At 42.0% G+C, this 26,723-nt stretch overlaps 1 protein-coding gene across 1 annotated transcript in view; it reads left to right on the top strand.

Annotated features, from left to right (window-relative positions):
• The window catches only part of wnk4a (WNK lysine deficient protein kinase 4a), a 54,167-nt gene that overhangs the window by 6,925 nt on the left and 20,519 nt on the right, over positions 1-26,723 (top strand). The window contains exons 2-7 of the mRNA XM_069664389.1: positions 16,175-16,347; positions 16,728-16,948; positions 18,314-18,471; positions 22,070-22,158; positions 23,637-23,856; positions 24,916-25,276. Of these exons, the coding sequence (XP_069520490.1) occupies positions 16,175-16,347; positions 16,728-16,948; positions 18,314-18,471; positions 22,070-22,158; positions 23,637-23,856; positions 24,916-25,276 (1,222 nt within the window). The remainder of the gene's footprint in view (positions 1-16,174; positions 16,348-16,727; positions 16,949-18,313; positions 18,472-22,069; positions 22,159-23,636; positions 23,857-24,915; positions 25,277-26,723) is intronic.

Genomic DNA, 26,723 nt, shown 5'->3' with positions numbered 1-26,723 from the left:
GACCGCCGGTATATTCTCGTCGTATTTCGGATTCTGTACCGCTCTGAGCCTTGCCTGCAGCGATTGCATTGCTGGGTGTTGTAGGAATGTAGAATGGGTGAAACCACGAGCTGTTTGTACAACTTTCTCCACAGCTGTGGCGCCAATTTAAAATATTATTGCTTCTATCGATTACAGAGAACACCAGCTCTGACTGACAGTAGCTTTTAACAGGGGCGAACTGCCCCTTTAAGATGCGTTTTAGTCAGGCTACAGAGGCGCTCAAACACATACTGAGAAGTCATAACACGGCATGTAATTAAATATATTATTGATTGATAATGTAATACACTTCACCAAACAATTAAGAAAATGTTTTATCAACATTGTCAACAGTACAAAGCATCCCAACTGGACTCATATGATCTCTCTGCCAGCCACAGACTGGGAGCTGTCAGTGGAAATAACAGATTAGAAACTGGTTCTCCTGCCAGATATAATGACTGAGCTCTTGTGGTTTTACTTACACAAGTGTGCTGTTGGCGATAGTGCAGTCTCCGGCTGAGTCACAGCTTTTATTGCGATCTCTCTGAAGATCGATTATTGGGATGTTTCATCCCTCAGTCCAGGCGTGTTTAAAGTCTCCAGCTTCCTGTAAGAAAGTTCTGGTGACCCAGATTTTATACAGTCACAAGCTCTGCTTTATGAAAGATTGTTACTCAACACCAGGCTTTGGAGATCCTTTCAAGACAACAATAACCACTCCTAGAAGAGTAGTTTTAGTTTACAGTTTTGCATTGTCTCTGCCGGTTTAAAGGAGGACAAATACAATACATACTGTATATCTATTATAAATATAATACATTTTGCATTAAGTTTTGCTCTAGATCTTCTGTCAATCAATGCATAACACAACTATACTTCAAAGAGATGATTCCTCGCACACTAAGGCCTCTATACACAGTCTAATAATAGAGATCCTGCAGGTTAATTGCATGACACTAAAAAAAGCTTGGTCTCAATCCGTGTCAGATTACACAACATTGATTCAAGGGTTTAATTTTGTACCCTACTGTTTATCTTTATATACATAACATAATAAATTCCATATTGTTGTTTGTTGCTTTGCCTGCATGTAAACTATATAAACTGTGATATTTTTATCAAGGTATCTTTTGTCTTTTCATACAGGATCAGGATTGGTTAGTTTATGATACGATACCATACAACAGGATACTATACGACACTACATGACATGACGCAATACGACATGACACGATACGACACAACACGACACGCCATGTCACAATACGATACGATACGACATGACACGATACGACACGACATGATACGATATGATACGACATGACACGACACGACACGACACAATATGATACGACATGACACGACACGACACGATATGATACGACATGACACGATACGATACGATACGACATGGCATGACACGACACGATATGATACGACATGACACGACATGATATGACATGACACGACACGACACGATATGATACGACATGACACGATACGATACGATACGACACGGCATGACACGACACGACACGATATGATACGACATGACACGATACGACACGACACGACACGACACGATATGATACGACATGACACAATACGATACGACACGACACGACACAATGCGATACGATACGACATGACATGATACGATACAATATGACAGGACACGATACGATGCAATACGACAGGACACGATACGATGCAATACAATATGACATGACACGATATGATGCAATACCATATGACATGATACGATATGATGCAATACCATATGACATGATACGATATGATGCAATACCATATGACATGATACGATACGACATGAAACAATACCATATGACATGATACGATATGACATGACACAATATGACAATACGATGTAATACAACACAACATGACACAAAACGATACGATACGATACACTTTATTGTCCCTGCAGAAAAATTTGTCTTGGACTCAAATTCTGCACACATTTAGCTGCCTCCACAATAGTACAAATATATAAAATAACAATGAAAACAAACAACAATCAACATGTAAACAGAGAAGCACACACCAGTCACAACCACAAACAACATATACTCATATTGCACATGTTCCACATAATACACAGCAATGATAAGTGAAAGATTTTAGTTTGTTGTTGTTTTGTAGCAACAGTCATATATAGAGTTCAGTCAGTCTTAAGACTTCCATTTGGGCTTATGATGGAGCTATTTTAGTTTTTGATTCAATCTGTTGCTTATTGGATCATTTACCTGATCGAATTATGTTACATCATAATTTTCCAGAGCCAGAGTTAATGTCTATGTCTTCCATTGCTTGTTTTTTGTGACCCACAGTCCAAAACACAAAAATCCTCTTATCATATTTGATAATGTGGAACTGGCTGTTTTTACATATGACTTAAATGAATTATTGTTGTCACACATTTCTCTGAACTTTTGCCTACAACAGTCCGATATCAAACCGTGTTGTTGTTATTGACGGTGTGTGATTGTACGATCCTTTAGGGGGAAAAACACGTGGTCTCCCTGCAGTTGTGGGCCCCGCAGAGGCCCGAGTCCTGCTTCCTAAACAAACCAAAGACCTCAAGTTTTAATAGCTGTTGGGGCTTAGAGGCCTTCCTTGGTGAGGGGAAAAAGCTGCTCGGCGGGGTAACCTCTGGTCATTTCTGAACTGACCATGTGTGTCGGAGCGTGCAGGACGGAGGTGTTGGGGGTGGTAATGTGCTCTAAGTCGCCATGTGAGTCCTGGGATGAATCAGCCATTGGTGTACAGTAATAACTCTACCTGTTTGGAGTCCGGCACCAGGTGATACCCATCAGCAAACACGTGTAGAATGTTTTCTCAGTCAACAGAAACATTCATTTAAAAAGACTTGACCTCTGAGTTCACATTTATCTTAAACTCCGGTTGGTTTCTAAAGGCGGAGCTCCGAGAATATCCGACGTTTTTACTCTTTATAGGAAAAAGCTGAGCAGCCAGTTGAGGCTTCATTAATCTTTCAGACTGTTTCCTTCCCGTTACAAGGGGCACGGCTTGCATACCATCACTTCGTAAACTGTATCCGGTCCTGGTTGCCAGTGGCACTTGATAGCACGTTGTTTGTCAGTGTAACAGTAAGCTGCTGCTGCGCCTCCTGCAGCCACCTGAAGTGGAGCAAATAAACAACAGTTTCTACATAACACATGCTTCAGGATTCAGTTAACCTTCTTCCCGAAAAACAGATACAAAACATAACATTTTTTATTATGAAGGGAATAAAAGAATGTTGCAATTCTTCCCAGATATGTGCTACATAAAGTCAAAGGTTTAATATCAGCGTCATGGAAAGCAATATTAAAAACGACAGAACTGCCCCAGGATGAAAGCGCACGTTTCCCTGCATGCTGAGCCTCGGGTCATAACAACTTCAAAAGGCCGAGCTCCGACGCTCTCCTGCTCAGATCCCTGTCAAATACCAGTTCCCAACAAAGCTTAACATATCGTCCGGCTTTGGGTAACCAGATGTTTGGAGCCGTCAGCGTCAGGAGAGTTCAAACTGTGACAGCTTTGTTGTCATCTAATATACGCCTGTAACAGTGGCTCCATATCAGAAGGTCAAGATAGAGTAGATTTTAAGGGCCAGTGGGATGATTAAAGAATGTATTTCTGTGTCATTTTTTTAAGGCATCCTTAAAAATTTTAACTGTTTTTTATTATTGATAAAAAAAAATTTACAAATACTTTATAGATCATTTTTAACCAGTTTTATACAACCTTAAAAAAAATCCTTTTGAATTTAATCAAGAAAGCTCTAAAATAACTGACTCATCCATTTACTAATTAGGCAATATCACATTAGAGGGAGAGATGACGGCCCAGCAGTGCTGATATTCAGTATAACATCACAGCTTTGAGTTTGATATTGCTTTTGTACTACTCAACTCAACTCGTTCCACAACTTAACTGAAACTGGACTTTTGTTGCCAGGCAACCCAAACATTCTCCTGCATCTGTCTACAAGTGACCACAGATCAGCTGGTTTTAATCATGTACATTAATCTGTTTGTTTTAATTTATCGTCAACCAGTGAAACAAGAGTCTGTCCCAATTCGAAGGCTCCTTCAGATGCGGCCGACAAATGCATTCATTGCGCGCCAGTTCAAACGAGATGGCGGACTCTGACACGGCCGAGGGATACACTTTTAAATTTGGTTTTGGTTTCAACTCAATCGAATAGCTGGTGTTACACATGTTTGAAAAAACGAACGGACCCTTGAAACAAATTATTTTGAAAAATAATAGGTTAAGTTACGTGATGTTAGTTATGCTAGCTAGTTAGCCTGCTTGCTACCTGTTGCTAGGCGACAGGAGCGACGTTTGGTGCGGCAAGCAAACAGGAAATCCTCTGCAGACCAGACCGTCTCATTTCAGTTCGTCCCTGTGATGTTGTGCTCTACATTAGCACTCATGGGATGCCACTTATCCAATCAGAGAACTTTGTTGGAACATTTACATCTAAAAAAATCTTTTTGATTGCATTATCTTAATTTATAACTGCAGATCTGGTGATGTATCTGAGCATGCCAAACCCAGTGGCAGTCAGCAACATTTTAACAACATTATAAATGCATTATTTCCAAACAGAAATGCTGAACACCAGCAAAAGAGACCAATGTATCTTCTTCCATCTTTGTAAAATAATTGGTAGTTATTCCTCTCCAGAGATGTAGACATATATATAGAGAGACAAAAAGGTAAGCGGTGACCTTCCTGTACTCGTTTTCTTCCGCTCTTGTTTGGTAAAAGCCCACCTTTGTGACACAAAAGTCAACCTGAACAAACAATAAAAACAAGTATGTGCAAATACTGTTACAGGCGCCAGAAGATGGAAGGAATCCGCCCTGGAGGGACATACCTTTAAGCCGTGTCAGAGATGTATGGTGAGGAGCTTGTTGAGGCCTGTCATTAAACATTATAAACGTTTAAAATAATTAGTGGTAATGCCTGTAATCAGATTTGGAGCTTGGTGGTTACACTCCCTAACGTCAGTGATGAGATAAAATCAGCGTTCTACAAGGCTGCCGTTAGAGGGAAGGTGAAATGTTTGGTCGTTATTTAGATGCTTTTTTTTGTGTGTAATACTTGGCTGGTTAATAAAATACAAACATTTTTAGATGATTTAACCCTATAAATGTGCTAAGAAACCCAAAAAGAATGACGTAAATGGATGTATTTGGTCGAATATATGGGATTTGTCCGTTTCAGTAGCAGTAGGTGATGAGAAAGGCTCTCTGCTGTAAACATGTCCGCACACAGATTATTCTTAGTGGCTGCCATAGTTCCCTGAACCTGTTGACTCTGTTTAATCAGGTTTAAGAGCCCTCTGCCTCCCCTCGGCCCTTTACAGCTCGACGCGACGTAGCTGTGACGGAGGATGACAGGCTGTTATGTCTGCTGTGCCATAGACCCGAACACACCATTTCAATAATGGGCCTCAGTCTGCCGGATGACGAGACGCTAAACAAAGTTGTTTATTTATGGAGGAATCTCATGTGACACATTACTTGTTTATTGAATTCTCGGCGGCCGTTGAGCAGGCCGGGCACATCAGGAGGGTAAAAGTCTGGCTTTGTAGAAATGTTCTCTTTGTTGGGTTTTAGCGCTCCTGAGTTTAAGCCGAGTAAACATTGGGTGAGAGTGATGTGGTTATGTTTCCTCAGTCACACCTTCAGCCTCATTTATAAATACAGGCACTGAAGAGTTTACTCATAAACACATGAGCAGGAAGGTATTTACACTCTCTACATTTCACTAGTAAAAATACTCTAAAGTTCAAACTCAACTCCAAGTTAGAGTTTAAGCGATACAGTTACTTCCTAGATTATGGCATTATGTTTCACCGATCTGATACCATAACAGCAGCTCAGGTAGCTCAGTGTGTACGGGCCTGGGAACGGGAGGGTGGCCGGTCCTGGCTCGGACCAAGCATGGACATTGGGACTGGTAGGTAAGCGGTGTCTGACATCTCTCCATCAATGCATGCTCTGCATAGAGTCCTGTTGGTGCATGTGTGTGTTTCGGGCCTATGTGTGTGTAGCATGTTTGTAAAAACATTGAATTTCCCCCCTGGGATTAGGAAGGTGTATCTTCACTTCTCTTTCCCCCCCTAAAAAACATGGTGTCAGGTAAATAATCATGTGACAATAACAAACATAAACAATAAGGAATATGTTTTTATTTGACTGTTACCTGAAGCGTACTTTGTATTAGTCGGTATTTAAGTACATTGGTATCAGTATCAAGATTAAAGACGGTTATTGTCGCTCCGGTGATACAAGAACAACTGTGTGAAATTCTTAGGCTGGGAGGCTCCAATTAAAAGGGTTAATATTAGATATAAGGGAAATATAAAATATCATAGAATTAAATATATTTTAAAAAGAATGCAGTAATAAAATAAACAAAAAAAAAAAAGGATATTTGAGAAATATGTACATTTTAATGTAGACAAAAAATATAGTATAACATAAATGAAAGTATAAAACCGGGCTTCACTCGACGCAGCTACGGTTATTCCTTTGTGACCGAGCAGGCGCTCCTCTCACACCAAAACTTAACCTGCTCAAAATGTTACCTTAACACTCTCTTTAGACTTTTAACGTATTAGCAAGTTATTACAGCAAGGTTACGCTGTTTAAAATCAACAACATAGTTGAATAATTAGGAGGAATAGCGTGATGTTTCCTCAGCGACACCTTTAGTTAAATGAGGATGCGGGTGCAGACAGAAGCAATCAAACACCTCTTCGCAGATCACAGATCAACTCTAGTGCTGTTTGAATAAAACAATAAAGAATTAAATAATATTTAAAAGCATTTACGTTTTTTATGATTTTATGTCTGTTTGATCTTTTTAATCTCATCATAGATTTGAACCCCTTTACAGACCATAAATTCACTTTGCTTTTTAACTTGGAACTGACTGTGTCGTCTTTGAACTCGTCACCTGTCAATTTCCTCACTGAAAACCTTCAGTCATCACAGACATAATGTCATATTTGTGCCTCATACATAAGCTAGTTACAGTAGACAGGACGACCCACAACTAAGCCGATTCCTCGTGTTGACTTGACCCCTCTGCTGTATTTGTTCAAGACAAACCTTGTACATGCCGTTTCCTTCGGGCATCTTGTGATCTTCTGTGGTTCACTGTGTTTGCTGAGGAGTACAAAGTGTTTGTTCCATTAACACTCTCATAGACTCTTCCCTCGCGGGTTTCTTTGAAATGGTTGGAGCAACGTCTTCACATACATTTATCTCTGACCTGTGAAGACTCATGTGGTCAGTGAGAGGTGTCACAAGTCAAACTGGTCCTCAAATGCACCATCTAAGCTGCATTAGGGTCACAGAGGAGGCATTGTTTATGAATGATTTCCTGCATGTTCACTGTGCTGACATGTCCGCCATTGCAGTTTGTAGTTTTATCGATATTTACAGTTAGATAAGTCTTTGTCATTTCTGCAGCCACAAACTGCTAGTAAAGTAGTGCAACAAAAGGCATGAATACAGGGCTTATAGGTGAAAAGGAAGAGGATGGACCGTGCGAGTAGCGTGCAAGGAAAAGTTAGCGGTTCCTGTCATTGCGCAACACAAATCTCAACTTGAAAGGCCAGAGGATTATTTAAGAAAAAGGGGTCTTAAAGGGCTATAGCGGAGCAGTTTATAGAAGACTTTAAATGGGGCTTAAGTGAGTCACTTAAAGCAAACACCGGGCATGTTACGAGATGTTATGAATAGCAAAAGTAAACAGGGAAAAAGGCAGAGATCTCCCAGCTCGCAAAGGAATCAATCTCTTAAAAAATGTGATGCAATATTTACGAGACAACTCAGATGGAAAACTCGTTCTTGTGCAAATACTGAATATCAGAGCGAGACCAGGCAAGTGTATTGGCAGATATTAGCTTATTGGAGATATATTGTTACAGATAAGTAACAAGAAATAGCAGCATAAGTAAGCTTAAGTAGGTTTGAAGTAGTTTATAAACAGTGTTGCATTGATTGGCAACTAGGGAGCACTGACAAGTTGGTTTTAACTCTATAAAAAGGGCCACGAGTGCGCAATATTTAAATCAATGAACACATCTAAGGGATCAAAATCGTTTGTTTATGTTGTGTGTTTATGGCTCCAGTTTTAGAGATGCTTTTGAAACAATTTCATATCTTAACCTCATGGAAAAGGTCTCTCTTTAAAGGCCTCTTTTCACCTCTGACGCACACCTGAGATAGTGTAATCCTGCATCTAGGTCCTTCTTCTCGTGCAGGTAATTAGCTGGGCGCCACAAGTCAGGAGGTCAGGCAGTCGGAGTGAGAGCCGCAGTCAGAGTCCTCAATCCTCATGGGATTAACGACTCGCCTCCCTCTGGCCGCTCCATTTACAGAACATGTCAGGTTTTGCTTGGAAGGAGCACACTGCCTCCTCAGTTCTCACCTGCGTTCGTCTAAATGCAACACTGTACGGGAGTGAGCGCCTACGTGCGTGTTTACAGAACGTGTGTGTCAGTCAGAATGTGTTTGTCAGCGCTAGAAGCATGAGGTCAGAACGTTTTTGTTCTTACTTCCCTTTGACCTCAATCCCTCATCTTGGCGAGTCCGTCGTCCCCGGCTCTGACGGACAGGAGTTTGGTAATGCCTAAGCGGTGCAGGTTCTCTCCTGTCTTTTTTTGTCATTAAAGGGTCTTTGTGAACTGTGGCCTCTATCTGCAGGGCTCGGCATCTGGAGCACAAAAGTTATGGCCTGTTAACTGCACCTTCAATGACAAGTTAATGGCAGGAATAGGAGGGAAGAGTTACCTTTAAAGCCCTAAAAGGGTTCAAACTGAGGTCAAGATTGATGGAAGAGAACAGATTAATGTTTTTATTTTAGGAACTGATGAACGTCATCTCTGTCTGCCTTGGTGCTATTAACAGCTGCTTTTTAGGGCTTCAATTAACAACTGTTTTCAAGCTCAATTGAGCTTCTCTTAATTTTCCAATGGATTCATACTTTTTTTAAGTTTAAAACATGTCAGGAAATAAAATGAAAATATAAAGTAAAAAAAAAGTACACATACAGTCGTATACACATATACACACCTGTAAACACATGCCCCTATATCAAACATGGGTACTTTAAAATTACACATAAATTACATAACAAAAATCCAGCTACTCACTTGGTTCTTCAATGTGGATTCATCCGCGGAAGAAAGTAGTCCCCAGCTAATGCATTATTTACTCCAATCTACGCAGTCTTTGTTATTGACTACAGTTCCCAGCTGCTTTGGGATAAACTAACAAGTCTTTTCCTTATTAATGTCACCTGTTTGTGACCTGTTTATTTTAAATATTCATCATCGTCAGTGGGAACAGTGTAGGCTTGGGTGTGAGTGCCATAGACAGGATGGGGACGGACTGACAGGCGGGGAACAAAAGAAATATGGAACACCAGCTGTATCTTTTTGCAAGTTTCTAATTGAGTAGTTTGGTTTGTCACTGACGAGACATGTTCGTTTGGTTCATTAATGACTCTAAAACCGCCTGTAGGTCTGAATGTGAGTGTTAAAGGTTGTGTGTGTCAGCCCTGTGATTGATGGGTGATCAGTCCAGGGTGTTCCCCGCCTCTTGCCCAATGACATCTGAGGACTCTCTAGCCCCCCGCGACCCTGAACAGGATAGGCGTTTATTTATGATGACATGAGTTCTACTTATTTACTTACTTAAAATTTAAATATATAATAACATTTCCCAGTGGTTTCCCGCCTTCCATTTTGTGTCCGTTGACTAATCCATTAATAACGCATTCTTTTAGCTGCGTACCAAACATCACTGATGAACACAGATCCAAGTATTCACGCCATGGAGATGAAAAACTGCATTGAAACGTCTCCTTCTCACCCTTAACACACATCCCTGCAGCTATAAGCAGAATGACTGAACCCATTTCTTCTCTCGTCCTACTTTTCCTCTCTGTATTCCTGCAGTCCGTCCGCAGTGACTGGATGTTTTATTAAAGTCCTGCTCAGACTCACAGTATCAGTCGTGAACAAACTGTTCATCCCAGCAAACATCACCTGGTTTGGTGCAAACGTTGACATGTCGTGTTCATGTCCTGGTTGTCATAATAAGGGCGCTGACAGGGACTTCTTAATACCAGCGGCTCTTCTACCATCAACACTGCTTATGTAACTCCACTTATGTGGCACCGGGCCCAAGTATTTCCAACCCCAGCTATTGCAGACCCCCAACTCAACACACACACACACACACACCTCCCAGGAGCTAAGAATAAAACGTCCAGCTGGAAGAGAAAACAGGATATGCGGAGGCTCCTTTACACACCTTTGAATCCAAACACTTTTTATGGATAGACCCACTTGTCTTTTGAAACAGAGATGGTTTGTTTTTATTGCTCCCCCCCCCTGCACGGCCTGCTCCAGTGTTATGCAATGATTGTTGGCCTCATTTTTTTAAGAGCAGAGAGGTTGGTGCAATAAAATATCCCATGGAAAAGTTAGATAAAAGCCTTGCACTGCTGTCAACAGAGGATTCCTCCGTTGGGGAACACCCAAAGGGCTTCTGACCAAAGATAGATATCGTTGTGTCTAATTGAAAGCATCTGTAGTTCTCTGTAACAGCAACAGAAATCATATTTATTGGACCTTTTTTTGAATTAATTGCCAACTGTCATGATTTGAATCCATGTGTGGTTAGTTTTCTGCTCTTACTTAGAGCTTAAGTGTTTGTTTTTACTGGCAGGAGGCGTTGTTATGTTACCCAGAAATTAGCCAGCACCAATAGCGATGCGATCAGATGACAGCATCGCGAAGTGAAACAGCTCATATTTGTTCTTTTTCTTTTCCATTTTCCTCTTTCTTTGACATTTTACATCAATAGTTCCTCAGTTTTTTGGTTTGAAGACAGGTTTTGCTGAGTCACATTGAATAATCGCACATTATCAGCTCACTTTTTATGAGCAGTTTGGTTCATAGTTGCCACAGCAGGAGCGAACGTTTCCCAGTAGCTCCTCTAAAGTTGCCAAACGTCTGCTTTTTTTCCATTTTACTATTTTGCAATCGTGCCATCCAGCGATGCCAAGCTCTAGTAAATCCTGCGGTTTGTTGAAGGAGTCGACGTCTCCAAGAGGATCGGCTGCACGCCACAGCTCGAGCATGATTCACTGCCGCAAACACCTATCCACAGGAGACCGAGCTCGCCATGCAGGGGTCTGATGTTGTCGTGCTTAGATACACAAATATGCAGATGCAACCCATAAACCCACTGACTCACTCACCCCGGCTCAGGCGCAAACTGCACTCCGACATGGACGCCATAATTAGGGTCATGTTGCGTCTGTTTTTAAGGGACAGAATGATCAAAAGAGAGAATAAACTTCAATGTCCTCATCTGTCATTTGCCGCCTTTGAGGTCCTTAAAACTAAATTGAGCTACTGAAGCGGAAATAACATTAAAGTTAAATTGAATCATTTGTATGATCTTATTGGCTTTTATAGCCCTGATGATATCTTTAACGTCAGTCATTATTTTAACCAGTGGTGGACTGGGATCAGAAACGGCCCTGACATTTGCAACAGACCGGCAGCCCTGTTTTAAAAACCAAACGCCAAAACCAACAAAATGCCAACATAACATAAAAAGCTTGTGATAAAACCAGACAGAACGACTCCAATGCAGACATTCCCAAGTAGACACATACTCAAACGACAGACAGTAATATCGTTACAGTCCGTGAGAGCGGCAGAGAGCTAGCTAAAACATTAGCTTCCATTTTAGGCTAGACATTAAGTCATGATACATAATACAACAGCTCCTTTAAAACACAACAGGAACACTTCTTGGTGCGGTACATACTCTAAAAACTTTATTAATATATAAAGATAAATGTGTCTTAACTCTATGTAAACTAATGTTAGCTAAAATGTTAGCGCTGCTAGCTTAAGCAGCACTCTCTGTGACACCGGTAGCTACGCCCGCTGAGGCCTCAGCAGTGGCAAAGTTTGGGAAATAAATCTGGCATTTGTTTTCACTGTCAGCCGTTAGATAAAGTGTTTAGATTCATTCTCTTTTAGCTTAGCAATGCTAGCGTAGCCAGCTGAATTCATGGTGTCGCTCTCACTTGACGTTATAACCGGCTACATCGAGGAGAACGTGGGAAAATTAACAATTCAAAAGGCATTTTATATGCTTTTTGCCGCATACATAAGATATATTTTTAGATTTAAGATACATTTTTATTGATAATATTAATATTATTTTTATTAATGCAGTGATGACCCGTTGTGGGCGGCCGAAGTGGCCAGTAGTCTGGTGGCCCTTGTGGCCAATGTCCAGATGTCCAGTCTGTCACTCCTCTGAACCTCTTCATGTTTGCCCTTTTTGAAAACCATTTAGTCTTTCTGACAGAAGTCTTACATACGAGGAATAAACTACAGCCTGTGTTCACATCACAAACATCATGTTGGAGTCACTTGTGCGATCCGACACTTTGACAGGTGACTGACGCACTTTAAAGGGGCCTTACGTTGTGTGACTTCAGACGGCGCATGGTCTATTAAACAGTCTTCCTCCTGTGCCGATGAAGCAGCAGCAGCAGCACCTCTTAACTCACACTCAGTGGGGGAAAAGCCAAGAGGAACGAGCGAGCCGAGAGCGGTGGTCAAGCTGATTGTAAGCACAAACATATGCAGAGATTTTTTCCCAGAATTCTGCCTCAATGCAGGATTCATGGTCCCGAAGTCTCCCAGGAGTTTTCCACTAACCACCCACCACAGGCAGAGTCACTCCAAGAGCACCTAAATCGGGCCATTCATCCAAGAGGAAGCACAAAAATGTCTTTGTTCAGCAGCGTGATGGCAGTGTTTGGTGCAGTCTGACATGGATTTTGAGGACCTCCTCCGTATATATATAAAGTCAGGCTCCCCTTATAGGAAAACATGTGATTATGTAATGAGAGGGTCGCCCAGGTGGAAGGACCTGTGGTTTCCAGTTGCTCAGCGAGCTCGTTAGTTAGAGTAACAGTGATTTATCAAGTTGGCCCGTGTGTTTGTACACTCTGTTTATTGCTACCGACTTACGTAACCGAACACACACAACCCTGACGAAACCAGAACTCTTCAACTCAGCTGTCAACACGGCTGCATTTCTACAGTTGACAAAACAATCGGACATCAAGGTCCATTTAGTCGCAGTTATGAGACTTTCAGTTGTATCATATGGCCTTCATCAGTAGACGCATTACTGGATTGTAAATGTTTTAACGTCACCTCAAGGTTAATTTATTACTTTCTCTGTTTACATGCGCACTTTTATCCAAGTTTGGGAGTGTAATACTTTTGTGTTTGTAGAAGTAAACTAGTTAAAGGAACCTGGATTACACAGAATGGGATATTGTGGCATGTTTACAACTTCAACAGGTTTCTGATCCTCGACTCGAGTTGCATCCCCAGCCAGAGTACTCACTAGAAACCTGGTTAAACAAACCATATACAGTGATTGATTGATGTGTACACGATTAAGGATGAGAATAACCAGCAACACAACATTATCACAATATTTAGTCAGAACGCAGGATAAGTGGGACACCGCTTTAGCTCAGCAGATAAATCGTGTGTCCGATATACAGAGTCTCTCGGCCCTTTGCCACGTGTCATCCCCGAGCTCTCTTCCCTTTTTTAAACTATCCACTGTCCCGTCTTTTTCAACATAGGCATAAAAAGATGATTTAATAAAACAGAATGCAAGATAAGTACAATTTAAAATGTTTGCCATATGCTGGCTGTGGCGGCTGTGGCGGCTGTGGCGGCTGTGGTAGAGTCGGTCGTCTCTCAATCGGAAGGCTGCTACAGTCACATGTCAAAGTGTCCTCTGGCGAGACACTGAACCCCAAATCGCTCCCGAAGGCATAACCATCTGGTATCAATCGGCAAGATTGGCACTTAGGCCTTTGCCATCAGTGTGTGACTGTGAGTGTGAAAGGGTGAATGTGACATGGAGTGAAGAAGCAGCTTTGAGTGGTTGGGAGACGAGAAAAGCGCGAAGCGAGTTTTGCAGTATCATATATTGCCATGGATTACCTGTTTCAGCTACACATGAAGTCCCAGAAGGAAAACTTTGTCAACATTTGTTATGTCTAATAAGACATCGTTTTTAGTCTGCTTACCTCACAGACAGACTGGCCATCACTGTTCAAAAAATCTACTTGTATTGCAGTAAGTTCAACTCAGCTGAATGCAAACTTCTGATCAATGCAACATGTACAGGAACGTTACCACTTACTTAAAAGAAATAAATGTTAAATTCTAGTAAAGAACTATTTTTGTTTGAAACTACTTCCTACCAATCCTGCCGACTGCGACAGCTAATGAAAGTCATTGTGTTGAATCTGTATTCACGATATTGCCGTTATAATCTATATAATAGAAGATCTATACGTACGGAGGAGGATTAGGGCCACTGGAAAAAAAATAAAAAATTAAGGTCCAATAAATTAAAAAAAAAATTGTATTCTGACTTTTTTCTCAGGATAAAATTTAAAAAAAAAAATGTGGACCTTACATTTTTTTTTTTTCCCAGTGGCCCTAATCCTCTTCCGTATATATTTGGCTTCATGCACTGATGCAATATTTCAATGCAAAATATCATGCAAACGTTCTTTGCTGACCCCTCATTATGATCTACATGCTGGAATAAGTGGAACGCTTCTTTTATTTACCGTGTTAAAACCAGCAGAGCAGAAAATGCAGCAGTATTGTGAATTTCAAGCCTCGTTTTAGACGTCATAACCCCTTTCTGCGTCTCACATTTCTTCCTTGTGACTTAAATCAGTCTGTTGTGCTTATTGACGGCTCTCTGTGAAGGCTCTCAGTCATTCAGGTCATGGTAGTTGCAACTGGACTTGGCTGAAGTTCTTGAAGACGTTTCACCTCTCATCCGAAAGGCTTCTTCACTTCTAACTGGCTGGTGGACGGAGCCAGAAATACAAGCCCTCTGTAGGTCATTAGTATGCTAATAGATGTGTAATCAGGGGTGAGTCGTGAACCCAGCTCAGGCCTTTTGGATTAAGCTTAGACCTATTGACGGCTGTTTGCCCTACTTAGAGAAATATAAAACAACTCAGAGCTTTGGATTATGCCGGAGACGTTTATTAGCTACATCTTTAAACAATAAGGATGAAAAGTGGTGATAAAAACTCGACATATGTCTGCGATCATCTTGGATAATGATAAGCGCACCCACAAACCAGTGACGGCGTCTTTGTTGACCTACAATAAAAGCATGACAGCTACGTCGGCTGAATGTTACCGGATGTTTAAGATAAGATTAAATATAGTTTATTGTCCTCGAGGGGAATTCGGCTTGGGAAATAATGCTCTGATCTGAATCTCATACAACACAACAAACCCCCCGCCCCTGCCAAGAAGCAAGTGGCCAACATAACATGGACAGGATGTCGAGCTGAGTGAAGTGAAACAAAATGGCATGTCTGTCGATGAGGCTTGTGTATTTCCCTCCAGGGATCAACAGAGTCTCATGTTCTCTTATGAAGCCGCAAACACAAGTGGGTTAATCCTCAACTTAGGAGGTAAATTAATCAGTACAGAGATGCAGACATGCAGTAACCAAGGAGCCTTAGTTACACTTTATATTAAGGCGCACATGTTCACTATTAACTAGCTGCTTATTAGCATGCAGAGTAGACATATTTTAACTCTTTATTAGGCATTAAAAAGCACTTATTGATGCTTTATTCTGACTTTATTCTACAAACATTCTAAGGAGGTTAACTAAGGAGGTAGTTGTGCATGAAATCTAAATATGCTTTGCTCAGTTTTTTGCTTCTACCACCTCACAAGGCAAACTTTGCAAAGCATGAAAGGATCATAAATCATGTACAAACGCTTTCTTTGTTACTATAAATATGGAGTAATTAGGAGGTTATTCTGGGGAGTATTTGTAGGACAATTTAAAGTGTAATAGAAACCTCTGTAGCCTAACAATCATGTGCACAGGGAGCTGAAGTTTCTCGTGTTTCATGTAAATACACAATAAAAAGATACAACTGAGCATTTCAACTCAAAACTGTGATTTTGTCTTTGCAGACCCGTAAGCTGACCAAGGCCGAGCGGCAGCGCTTCAGCGAGGAGGTGGAGATGCTGAAGGGCCTGCAGCACCCGAACATCGTCCGCTTCCACGACTCCTGGAAGTCGACGGTGAAGGGCCACAAGTGCATCATCCTGGTGACCGAACTCATGACGTCAGGCACGCTCAAAACGTGAGTCTCCGCGTCATATTCCTGCAGGTCGTTGTGTGTAATTATTGACAGCTCCATACCAAAAAGTACGAGTAGTTCCTCTTTGATGGAAGTTCTCAAATGGCTTGTCGTCCTTTCACCAAATATAACTCTACAAGTTTCCATTGCAAAGAGGATATTTGTGTCGTGTTTGACAGCTTTGAAAGGTATGATAAAAGATGCAGAATGGAGAGCAGAGAGTAGCTTCACTTTGGAGACAATATTCAAGGAGAGAATCAGGTAACTCGCTCACTTTAGGGCTTCGTCTTGGCTGTAAAAATAAGAGATTAATTGTTTTGTGGCATTTTCTCTTTATCCTTATGTTTAGACACTGTTAAACCATCACTATCCTTGTATTTTAGGTACTTGAAGAGGTTCAAAGAGATGAAGCTGAAGCTGCTGCAGCGCTGGAGTCGTCAGATCCTCAAAGGGCTCCACTTCCTGCACACGCGCACTCCTCCCATCATCCACCGGGACCTCAAGTGCGACAACATCTTCATCACCGGCCCCATCGGCTCCGTCAAGATCGGAGATCTGGGGCTGGCCACGCTCAAAAGTGCCTCTTTTGCTAAAAGTGTCATTGGTGAGTGTACATTTCCACAAATTGCATCAATTACGCTTCAATCTAACAGTTTATAACCATCTCAGTACTCTGTGGACACACAAACAAGCACAGTCTGAATTCGTGCTCGCAGTTTGAAATGCGTCATCGTTGCTCTCATGGCTTTTAATTTCACTCCTCGTAAAGCACAGAACGTTCAGGGAGTGTCGCCATCAGACGCGATATAAAGACGTGTTGTTACTTGGTTCTTGTTTAAAGTTACACAAGTTTTTTGAGTTTAACTCCCAGATCCAAATCAAAACTTCTTTTGATCAATTCATAGAAAAGACGATGTTTTATTCTTAATGTTAGAGAAAGTTGGATTCTTTTGAAGATGAAAAAAGCCTCTTTCTCTGCCATGTTTTTAAAGCAGCACTGATCAATATTTTAACATTAACAACAGATCAAAAGTATGTATTAAAGTACTTGTCTGTAGGGAAAAACCAGAGGAAATTATCAACAGATGGTGCAGCTCTACAGAGCGTTTAAACATTAAGCATTTACTGTTTTGGGACACTTTGATAGCGTAGTTTTCAGTAGCAGCAGGCAGCTTCTCCTCTCTGTACACTTGTTGCTCTGCAACGAGCAGCAGACGGATAAAGTCAGCAAGTAGCTGGTGAACAAAGTGTGTTTTAGCTGTTTATCAGTCAGATTTGACCCCTAGGAATTGGTGAGGACCAAAACAGAGCTAAAAGGAGAGTGAATAATGGACTGAACATATTAAATGGACAGAAACAACACTCAAAAGTGATGTAAGAGTTGCTCAGTATCTGCCTGATGTGCAAGAAAACCACTGTTTCCTAATATGCTTGCAAGTTTAAAAGATTCTAATTAGGTCAGTCCCGTGTTTACAGTTTGTGCTGTCCCCAAAATATAAAATATATGACATAAAATATCAATAAATGCAACGTTTAAAGTTATAATCTCGAAGATCTCAGTTTTGTTCTCTTTGGCGGCACCTGTGGCAGTAAACGGTAATTGCAGAAGCACACTTCCCAGATATCCAGACAGTGCTGCATGTGTGACGTCCACGGTTGGCTCCGGTTGTAACTCTTGATTTTCCTTGCTGATGGTCGCTTTCCTTTTCAGACTGTTTGCCTAGACAAGTAAAATATAAACATAAATAAGTTTGTAGCCATGAAGCATTTTAAAGCATGAGTAATCTGTGAAGGTATCATGTAGTGCTTGTATCCTTTGGGTGCTTACAGGTTGACTTTGTATATACAGTTGGACTTGCTGCCCACATTCTTCCTCAGGGTCCACGAAGATTAAATTGAGCTGAAATTAACTTTTGATTGTCTCTCACTGATTTTAGACAACTGTTGATCATTATCTCTGCCCTGACAGGAACACCAGAGTTCATGGCCCCGGAGATGTACGAGGAGAAGTACGACGAGGCGGTGGACGTCTACGCCTTTGGAATGTGCATCCTGGAGATGGCCACCTCTGAGTACCCGTACTCCGAGTGCCAAAACGCCGCCCAGATCTACCGCAAAGTCACCAGCGTGAGTACAGGAAGGGGGAGGACCCCGTATTTAATGTAATTGTCCACATGTGTTCGCTTTCCTCCATGTGCACGCTGGAATTAAAGCGAGAGGAAGCTGGATATCTTGTGCATGCGTGTGGATATCCTGAATGCTTGGAAAGAAGGGGGCCTGCGTGGAATGAAAGCCGCAGTTTGTCTATTAAAGGCTGAGTTTTGTCCATTACAAGCTCAGGATGTGGAGCTGTATGATAAACTGACCGCTTCTCCGTTCAGCCCACAATCATGACGCAAATGTTTCACTGATTACCGGTGTACGTACCAGTTTAAAGATCCGGTTTAACTGGTTCAGGCTATGATGTTTACTGGAATATCCCCCTCCTCCGTAAAGCTGTGTTGGAAAACATACCTTAAGGAAGCACAGATGTATGGAAGATTTGATGATATATACTGAGGCAGAATAGAGCTTGAATCCGAGCCTGGTCATGCAGGATTAAAGTCACACCAGTCAGATTTATACAGACGTAAATGTCGGACTTCTTAGAAATAAAGACCAGAAGGAGTAAAGTGAATTCTTTTATGACCAAAGCGTTACAACGGAGGCTTTAAGCGCCCGTATTACAGCTGCCTCCAGGGTGCCAAGTACAGCGATGACGCCACGGTGGGCTCGAGCAGGCGACGCTAGAATTATATGTTTTGGAAATTTCGTCTCCGTCTGCGGCTCCACAAACAAGGCTGTCTCTCTCTCACCTCTCGCGTATGCAAAGCAAACAGAGTCCGACAGCGGCTGGAAAGTGAGAACGCGACAATGCCAGCGAGCAGGAGCGGGTCTGGCCGCTGCACAAACACAGGACAACGTAATAATGTTCCATGTGCAGGAGGAGAAGCTTACCCATGATGCAACAGAGTTTAATTAAATTTGTATTAGCTGTGCTTTTCAGGGTTTGTTTGTGTTTTAGGCGACGTCTCTCAGTTTACGTGTGAAAGTTTCTTTTTCACATAAAACACTCGCCTCTAAACTTTATGTAACTTTTCATGAATATGACTGAGCTGTGTGTGAAGTCATTAAAGAGGCCCGGAGTGAGACGTGTGAGAAACAGAACTCTTACAAAGGTTGGAAGGTTCTAGAAATAATTGTCCATATGGGTGGTAACAACAGACTTTTATTATATGTATTAATTTAACATCAATTTAATAGACTAGCGAGTAAAACATGCCTCTTAGCTGTGCTTCAGTTATTTTCTTTATGTATCTGCATACATAAAAAAGACGAGACACTGCTCTCCCAGCCCACAGCTGTGTCACAGACAACAAACAGAAGCATACATATATCTAATAAAAACGTATCTTTAAAGTAATCATCCCTAGTACAAAAGTAAAAGTAATAAAGAACAGTTAAGGAGCAGCATACATTGTAATCTTTGAAGGTGCGGTGTATTTAAAGTCTAAACCCAGGTCCGTTTGATGCAGTGATGTCAGGTCAGTGACGGCGAGGGAGAAGGCACAGTTTGTTAATGAGTCTGATTGCCTTTGTGAAGAAGCTGTTTAGCATCTTACTGGATTTGGCAGAAGCCCAATGTGCATCGGTAACAGAATCCGTTCTTCTAAGAAGGTCCAAAAATGTTCTCGTAATGATTATTGATTGATTGTTTGTTTTTACACTCTCAGAAAGTAGTGTTAAAAATAACCCTAACCCTTTAACAAGTCCTTAGAGCCCAAACGTGCGTATACAAGTCTCTTGGTTTGTCCGACCAAGCGAGAAACAAATCTTTCTGTTTTCCACTTTAATTTTGATTGACGTTATCATCATTTATAGAGCCCACAGATGAACATGTAGACAAACAAACAAACAAACATAGAATTAGAGTGATATAAGGAACTAAAATTGAACTTATATTGTTTGGGAGCTGCATTTCTTATGGCAAATGGACTGTACTTATAAAGCGCTTTTCTAGTCTTTGCGACCACTCAAAGCTGCTTTTACACTACATGTCACATTCACCCATTCACACACTGATGGCAGAGGCTGCTACGTAAAGTGCCCAACTGTCAATCAGATATCACATTCATACCGAGCAATTTGGGGTTCAGAGTCTTGCCCAAGGACACTTCGACATGTAGCCTGAGGGAGCTGGGGATCGAACCTCTGACCTTCCGATTGAAGGACGACCGATTCTACCACTGAGCCATAGCTGCCCAAATTTCTTATAGTCTGTCTCTTAAATCAGTTGTCTGTCCCGTAATCCTCGTCGCTTAATTGAGTGAATAATGTCCATTTCTCCCACTTGTCTTCCAAATGTGCGTCTTGCACTAAAGATGTGTCAGTTTTTCCATGATATAGATTTCCTCTATCTTCTTTTCCATTGTTCTTGGGTAGGGGTACGGGGATCCGCTTTACCCCACTTCCTTGTGATAGATTCTTTACCAGCTATCAACAGCATTTTATAATTACATATAATTGTATGATAAAGCATTATGAATATTTTTCTGAAACAAATGCGCAAAAAAAACCTTGAAAAATCTCCCATGACCAAAAGTAAGTAACACGTGCTCTCCGTGGTGTGTATTTATCAGTGGACGGAAATCTATAAAATGGAGAAGCACATTTTACCTTCATGATGAAGTTTCATTCTTATAATTGTGTGAAATGTTTGTGTTTGGATCATAAAATGAACAATATCCAAATGTAAACCACCAAACAAAGTCAGTCTGACATCAGCTTATCTCTCCAGATCTTATCCTGAACTCACCGCAGGAAAGCGGTCGGTCACAAATCAGATTTGGATTGAGGAGGGAAACCTGACTTGCTCTGAAGGTGCCTGTGAGGTCACTGAAGTGAACTCCTTCTACAGAGAAACATGTGTGCTCCTCTTCAGATCCTCTCAGGCACATTTTACAGATTAGATTATACAGATAAGATTTTAAGGAGTGAGAGTGCTCTGGAGCTTTTTTGAGGTTGGACTCAGCAGAGGAGCGGTGACATAAAGTTCTCAATTCAATTATTACATAACACAGCGGTGTTCTTTCGCTAAGGGCTTTAACTGTGTCACAGCTTTGTCCTTTGTCTGAAGCAGGAAGAAAACTGTGGTCATAACAAAGAGGAGAGCAGTTACTGTGTGACATGTCAGCCTTTAAATGTGATAACAAAGTGCAGCTCTCTTTCTTGTGAGTCAAATTATTCGGGTGTTTTGACCCAACATCAGCTGGTCGCTCGGGTATCTGTAGGCCAAACATCTTGGTGACCTTGCTCCTCTGCTGTCGTATCAGTGTTTTTACAGGAATGGGAGCTCTGCAGTAATCTGTGTACGCTCTCGTGATAGCATTTAAGAAGAAACACCTCCCTTATTTCTGAGGAGTCCTTCCAGAGTATTTTCTTGTTTAGAGATAAACTCTTCAAAGACGCTCCGGCTGTCAGGAGTTGAAGGATTGGCATGTTGGGTTTTTTTCCACCTTTAAGAGCTCTCGGTTTTGTTCTCCTCCTGGTGTTGACATGATCGCAGAGCCGAATGTCATGCTGGCTGGTGGCAGATGTCACAAAGCAGAGGGCGACATGCGGAGCGGCTGGGAGTGGCTGCTGCTGCCGAACAGATGAAGTGAAACTCTTCTGATTGTTTTCACAGGGGATCAAACCCGACAGTTTCTACAAAGTCAAAGTCCCGGAGCTGAAGGAGATCATTGAGGGCTGCATTCGTATGGACAATGACGAAAGGTGAACACATACACTGTGTAATAATAAACTGCATAAATAATGTACATGAGTGTTTCTTTTTTCCTTTTTTTGCTTTTGTTTTGAATCAAACAGGATCTAACTTTGATTTTGTGCAGACAAAGTTTAATATTTTGAGCACTGTTTTTTATGCTCCCTCAGGCCCGAACAGAGAGTTCACAGATCTTGCACTGAGAGGCATCTTTTGTTTTTTTAAAGCACTAAGCTTCTTGCATAATATTCATGCACCCTTGATGCCTTTCGGGAGCACAGTGATGAGAAATCTAAGCTTCTGAATCAGAAAATACAGAGTAACGGCGCAGACAGACTGTACGTGACCAATCCATCTACGCTCGCGCCGGCCCAGAATTGCTGGTCACTTATTGGGGCAAATTGAGGCAAATCTTTTCAGTCAAACCCGATTTATTTACTAAATAATGTATCACTGATTTCTTTAAATGCATGATTATGACATGATGAGGTAGAAAAGCTGTTAAAAAGTGGTGCTGCTTGCCTGTTGCGTGTCGCTAGGTAGCAGCATGCTTTGAGCAGCAAATCAGGCGCTCGCAATACACAATGATTGGGGGCGAATATTCGGCCGCGTGAGATTATGTTCAGTGTGTCCGCACCGTAAGCGTGATCCAAAGAGGCAGCAGTTTCAGCTTCAAAAACAGTCGGACATTGTTTGAGCTTGGTATGTCTTTGACCAAAAAAGGGTTAAAAACACCCTTTTGGTTGATTGATTGTACTGATGTGATTTAGCACAATGATTTGTTTACCATATGCATGTTATCATGAGAGGCTTACTTTTAAGTACTTTTTTCAACCCTTTTCTAACAATAGAATATGTAAAACTCTCGTTTTCAGTTCATCCCCTGGCAAAAAAGAAAGCAAATACGTCTCTTAAAGCTGAAGTCATCTGATTAATAAGTTATAGACAGATACAGTTTATGATAAACAAATGTAATGCAAAACTTTAATCCTTAAAGTTCCCTAAAGGTGCTTTTCGACCAAAAGTACCAGGAACTTTTAGTTCCAGGAACTTCTCTTCAAGGAACTAAATGGATCCTGTGGCCCGTTGTTTGCGTTTGCACAGCGGCCTAAAGTCCTGGGAGGATTACGCAAATCAGGCCACTGACGTACTTTGCGTTCTCATTCTCGTTTCGGTCGCCGTTTCCAATTCCCCCTGGATGTCCTATTTCACATAAATGCTCAGCAAGGCATGCACCTTGTCGCGGTCCATCTGTCGTAGGCTTTCTTCTTTGACTCCATCTCAAACCTGAAAGGTTCTGGACCTTTGGAAAGTACGACCCCCCCCGAGCAGAGACTTCTCAGGGGGTAAATCATTTACCCCAGAACTAAATTTAGACCCTGATTCCTTCTATTGAAAGTTCCTCAAAAGGTCTCTAGTTCCTGGAGAAAGTTTCTGCTGTTGAAAAGCACATTAGGTGTCTAAAGCAGATTTTCTTCACTCCCTGCAGGTACACCATTCAGGACCTCCTGGATCACCCCTTCTTCCAGGAGAACAACGGCGTGCACGTGGAGCTGGCCGAGGAGGACGACATGGTGAAGCCGGGCCTGAAGCTGTGGCTGCGCATGGACGACACCAAGAAGCTGCACGGGAAGTACAAGGACAACAACGCCATCGAGTTCCTGTTCGAGCTCTACAAAGACGTGCCGGAGGAGGTGTCTCAGGAGATGGTAGGCCGACACATAAAGACTGTGTGTTCGGGGGTCAATATTGACTGCTTTCCCCGCCTTGTTTGCAGCAGCTATTAGTGAGGAAATTGAGTAATTGATGTCAGATCAACAGATAGAGGCGACTTCAGCCGATCCCACATGGTTCTCTGCATCCTGAGCTTGATTAATGATGATGGCTTTTTATTGGTTTTCTTTGGAAAGGCTGACTTGAGTTGCTTTTGACACCGATGGTCCTAATTAAGCTCCAAATTCCTCCCTGAAGAAGAAGGATGCTTTGAAGGAAGGAAAATGTGGTTTAAAGTTGATTAAATTCACAACCACATATTGGACTTAGAGACTGACATTATTAGGCCAACAAAAAATCCCTGTCTGAGTTATCTCTCTTTTGACCCCTGACCCCACACAGTGAAAGCCGCCTCGCTAATGCACCCGAGCATCATTATGCCTCTTTTACGGTTCTGTTATGACAGCACAAACTTGGCCCGTAAAGAGAGCGCCTTGCGGAGTGTGTCAAGGGCACAGCTCAACATTTAATCATCAGCCGTTGGAAATGTGAGAGCGTGTCTCAGGAAGCAGCCCGGGTCACGTCTTTAATAATATAATGGCTCTCTTGCTTGTTACGAAACAGGCGCTCGTGTCCTCCACAGCCCCCTCCGTAGAGGTCACTTTTAATGAAAATGCATGCCACAATTCCTTACTTGTTTATCTCTTTGTGGCAGTTTTCATCAAGATCAAATTTGGTATCAGCGGGGGACATCTAGTCCGGCCGGTCTCCTGTAATCTGAATATGTGTTGAGAGGCAGGCTCGGACTGAGTGTCCCTCTCTGCTGGACCGGGTGTCACAAGAGGCTGTGTAAGGCCGACAGAAGAATGCATTCAATATGCTTTAGTTTTACAAATCACAAGTATGAATGAAAGCTTTTGTTGTACCACAGGTTGAGCTGTTAATGTCACAGCAGGTCAGCGAGACCTGTGTGGATTGTCTGCATATTCAACACCACTGGCCGTGACACATGTGTTTATGTTGTGCCCTGACCGGTCCTGTGTCTTGTTATGCAGGTCGTGCTCGGGTTCGTGTGCGAGGCAGACTTCAAGCTCGTGGCCAAGGCCATTCGGGACAGGGTGACGGCCATCAAACGGCAGAGGGAGAAGCTGAGGCGGCAGGCGGAGGAGAGGAAGAAGAAGCAGGAGCAGGAGGCCATAGAAGAAGAAGCAGAGCTGCAGCCTCCTTTAGCGAAAGCCAGCGACTTTGTTTCAGCAGAGTCCCCCACCCCGGCTCTGACGCCTCCGGCCCCGCTCCTGTCCCCCGTCACCAGCTCTGTGGACTCCGGGGTCAGCTCCAACTACCCCGCAGAGCCAGAGGAGCCCGAGGCGGACCAGCACTTCCACATGCGCCACAACAGCCTGTCCTCTGCTAACTGTGAGCTGCCTAATATAACATCACCATACCAAACATCATATGAAAAGCTCAAGGCTTATCTAAAGGTCCGTTAAACACCTAAAACCAGGTGGATAATATGGACACAATAGTGCATTCAATGATGGTTTCAAATCAAAGAGGTAATCCTAACACATATGCAGTAACAGATGTCCTTTAATCATACTAGCAAGTATAACAATGAATAATAAACTTGCAATTTTAATACAGCTTTACATTATAAAACCTCTAAATGCATTTGCATAATGTAGCATTTAAAAAGTTGTATTTACATAATTTACTTTAATAAAATGAGCAATAACAGACAATTAAAAGGGCAAAAATAAAGACGTTTTATTAGCTGTTTATAAAAAGAAGTCATTACACAGTGTTATAAAATCACATTATTGATCCATTATTACATTTAGCATTTTTAATGAAGACATCTGTCTGGGTGAGGCTGTTATTACATTCTCTATATATAATATATATAGTGTTATTGGGACTAAAACATGATGCAATGGTTAGCGCTATCGCCTTACAGCTAGAAAGTTCCTAGTGGAACCCTGGTTCGGACGTAGTTGGCCTTTCTGTGTAGAGTTTGCACATTCTCCCCGTGCATGCGTGGGTTCCCTCCTCCCACAGTCCAAAGACATGCTCCTTCATAGGTGACTCTAAAATATCCTGTAGGTGTGAAAGGTTGTCTGCCTTTATGTGTCAGCCCTGTGATTGACAGGTGATCAGTCCAGGGTGTACCTCGCCTCTCGCCCAATGACAGCTGGGATATGTTCCAGCCTCCCCGCGACCCTGAACAGGATAAGCGGTATAGATAATGGATGGATGGTAGATACCATTATGGGTGGTTTAATCAAGATTTTCAAAGGATATTTTATTCTGAAAAGTTACGAGTGACTGTCTGATACTGTAAATTAGTAAAAAATACTGTCAAAGCAACAGTAAATTTAGTGAAGTTACACGTAAAGATGAAAATGTACTCCTAAACAGCTGAAACCCCCAGCACACACATGTGCATCAGATGTTTCTGTCAAAGCTCAACTCTAAAAACCTCCCAGTTTGTTTAAGTTTGAGTTTTTTGGGTGAAGAAATCCTCATAAGACAAATTTAGCTGAACAATTTCACTGAGCAGGAAGCGTTCAGACCTCAGAGCACATGGGAGGCATACAGTGAAATGTGAGACTGTGGATAACTCAATTATTCAGCCCCTGTAGGTCTCATGGTGTGTGTGTGTGTGTGTGTGTGTGTGTGTGTGTGTGTGTTCTCTGTATTTATTAACACAACAGCCCAAATATTCCTCTCGGTGGTCCTAGCTCATGAATAAATCCATCCTCTCCTGTGTCTCCAGAGTAGTCCTGTTCCACAGCTTTGAATGTGTTAATGTGTGTGGTAGGTCTCAGTTTGGGGTCTTCAGATGTGTGTGTGTGTGTGTGTG

The sequence above is a fragment of the Semicossyphus pulcher genome, unplaced genomic scaffold (assembly GCF_022749685.1).
Source record: "Semicossyphus pulcher isolate SPU_LCO1_2020_fin unplaced genomic scaffold, fSemPul1.0.p SCAF_16, whole genome shotgun sequence".
Classification (NCBI taxonomy): domain Eukaryota; kingdom Metazoa; phylum Chordata; class Actinopteri; order Labriformes; family Labridae; genus Semicossyphus; species Semicossyphus pulcher.
Note: the sequence above shows the minus strand (reverse complement) of the source record. Positions and strands in the feature narration are given on the sequence as shown.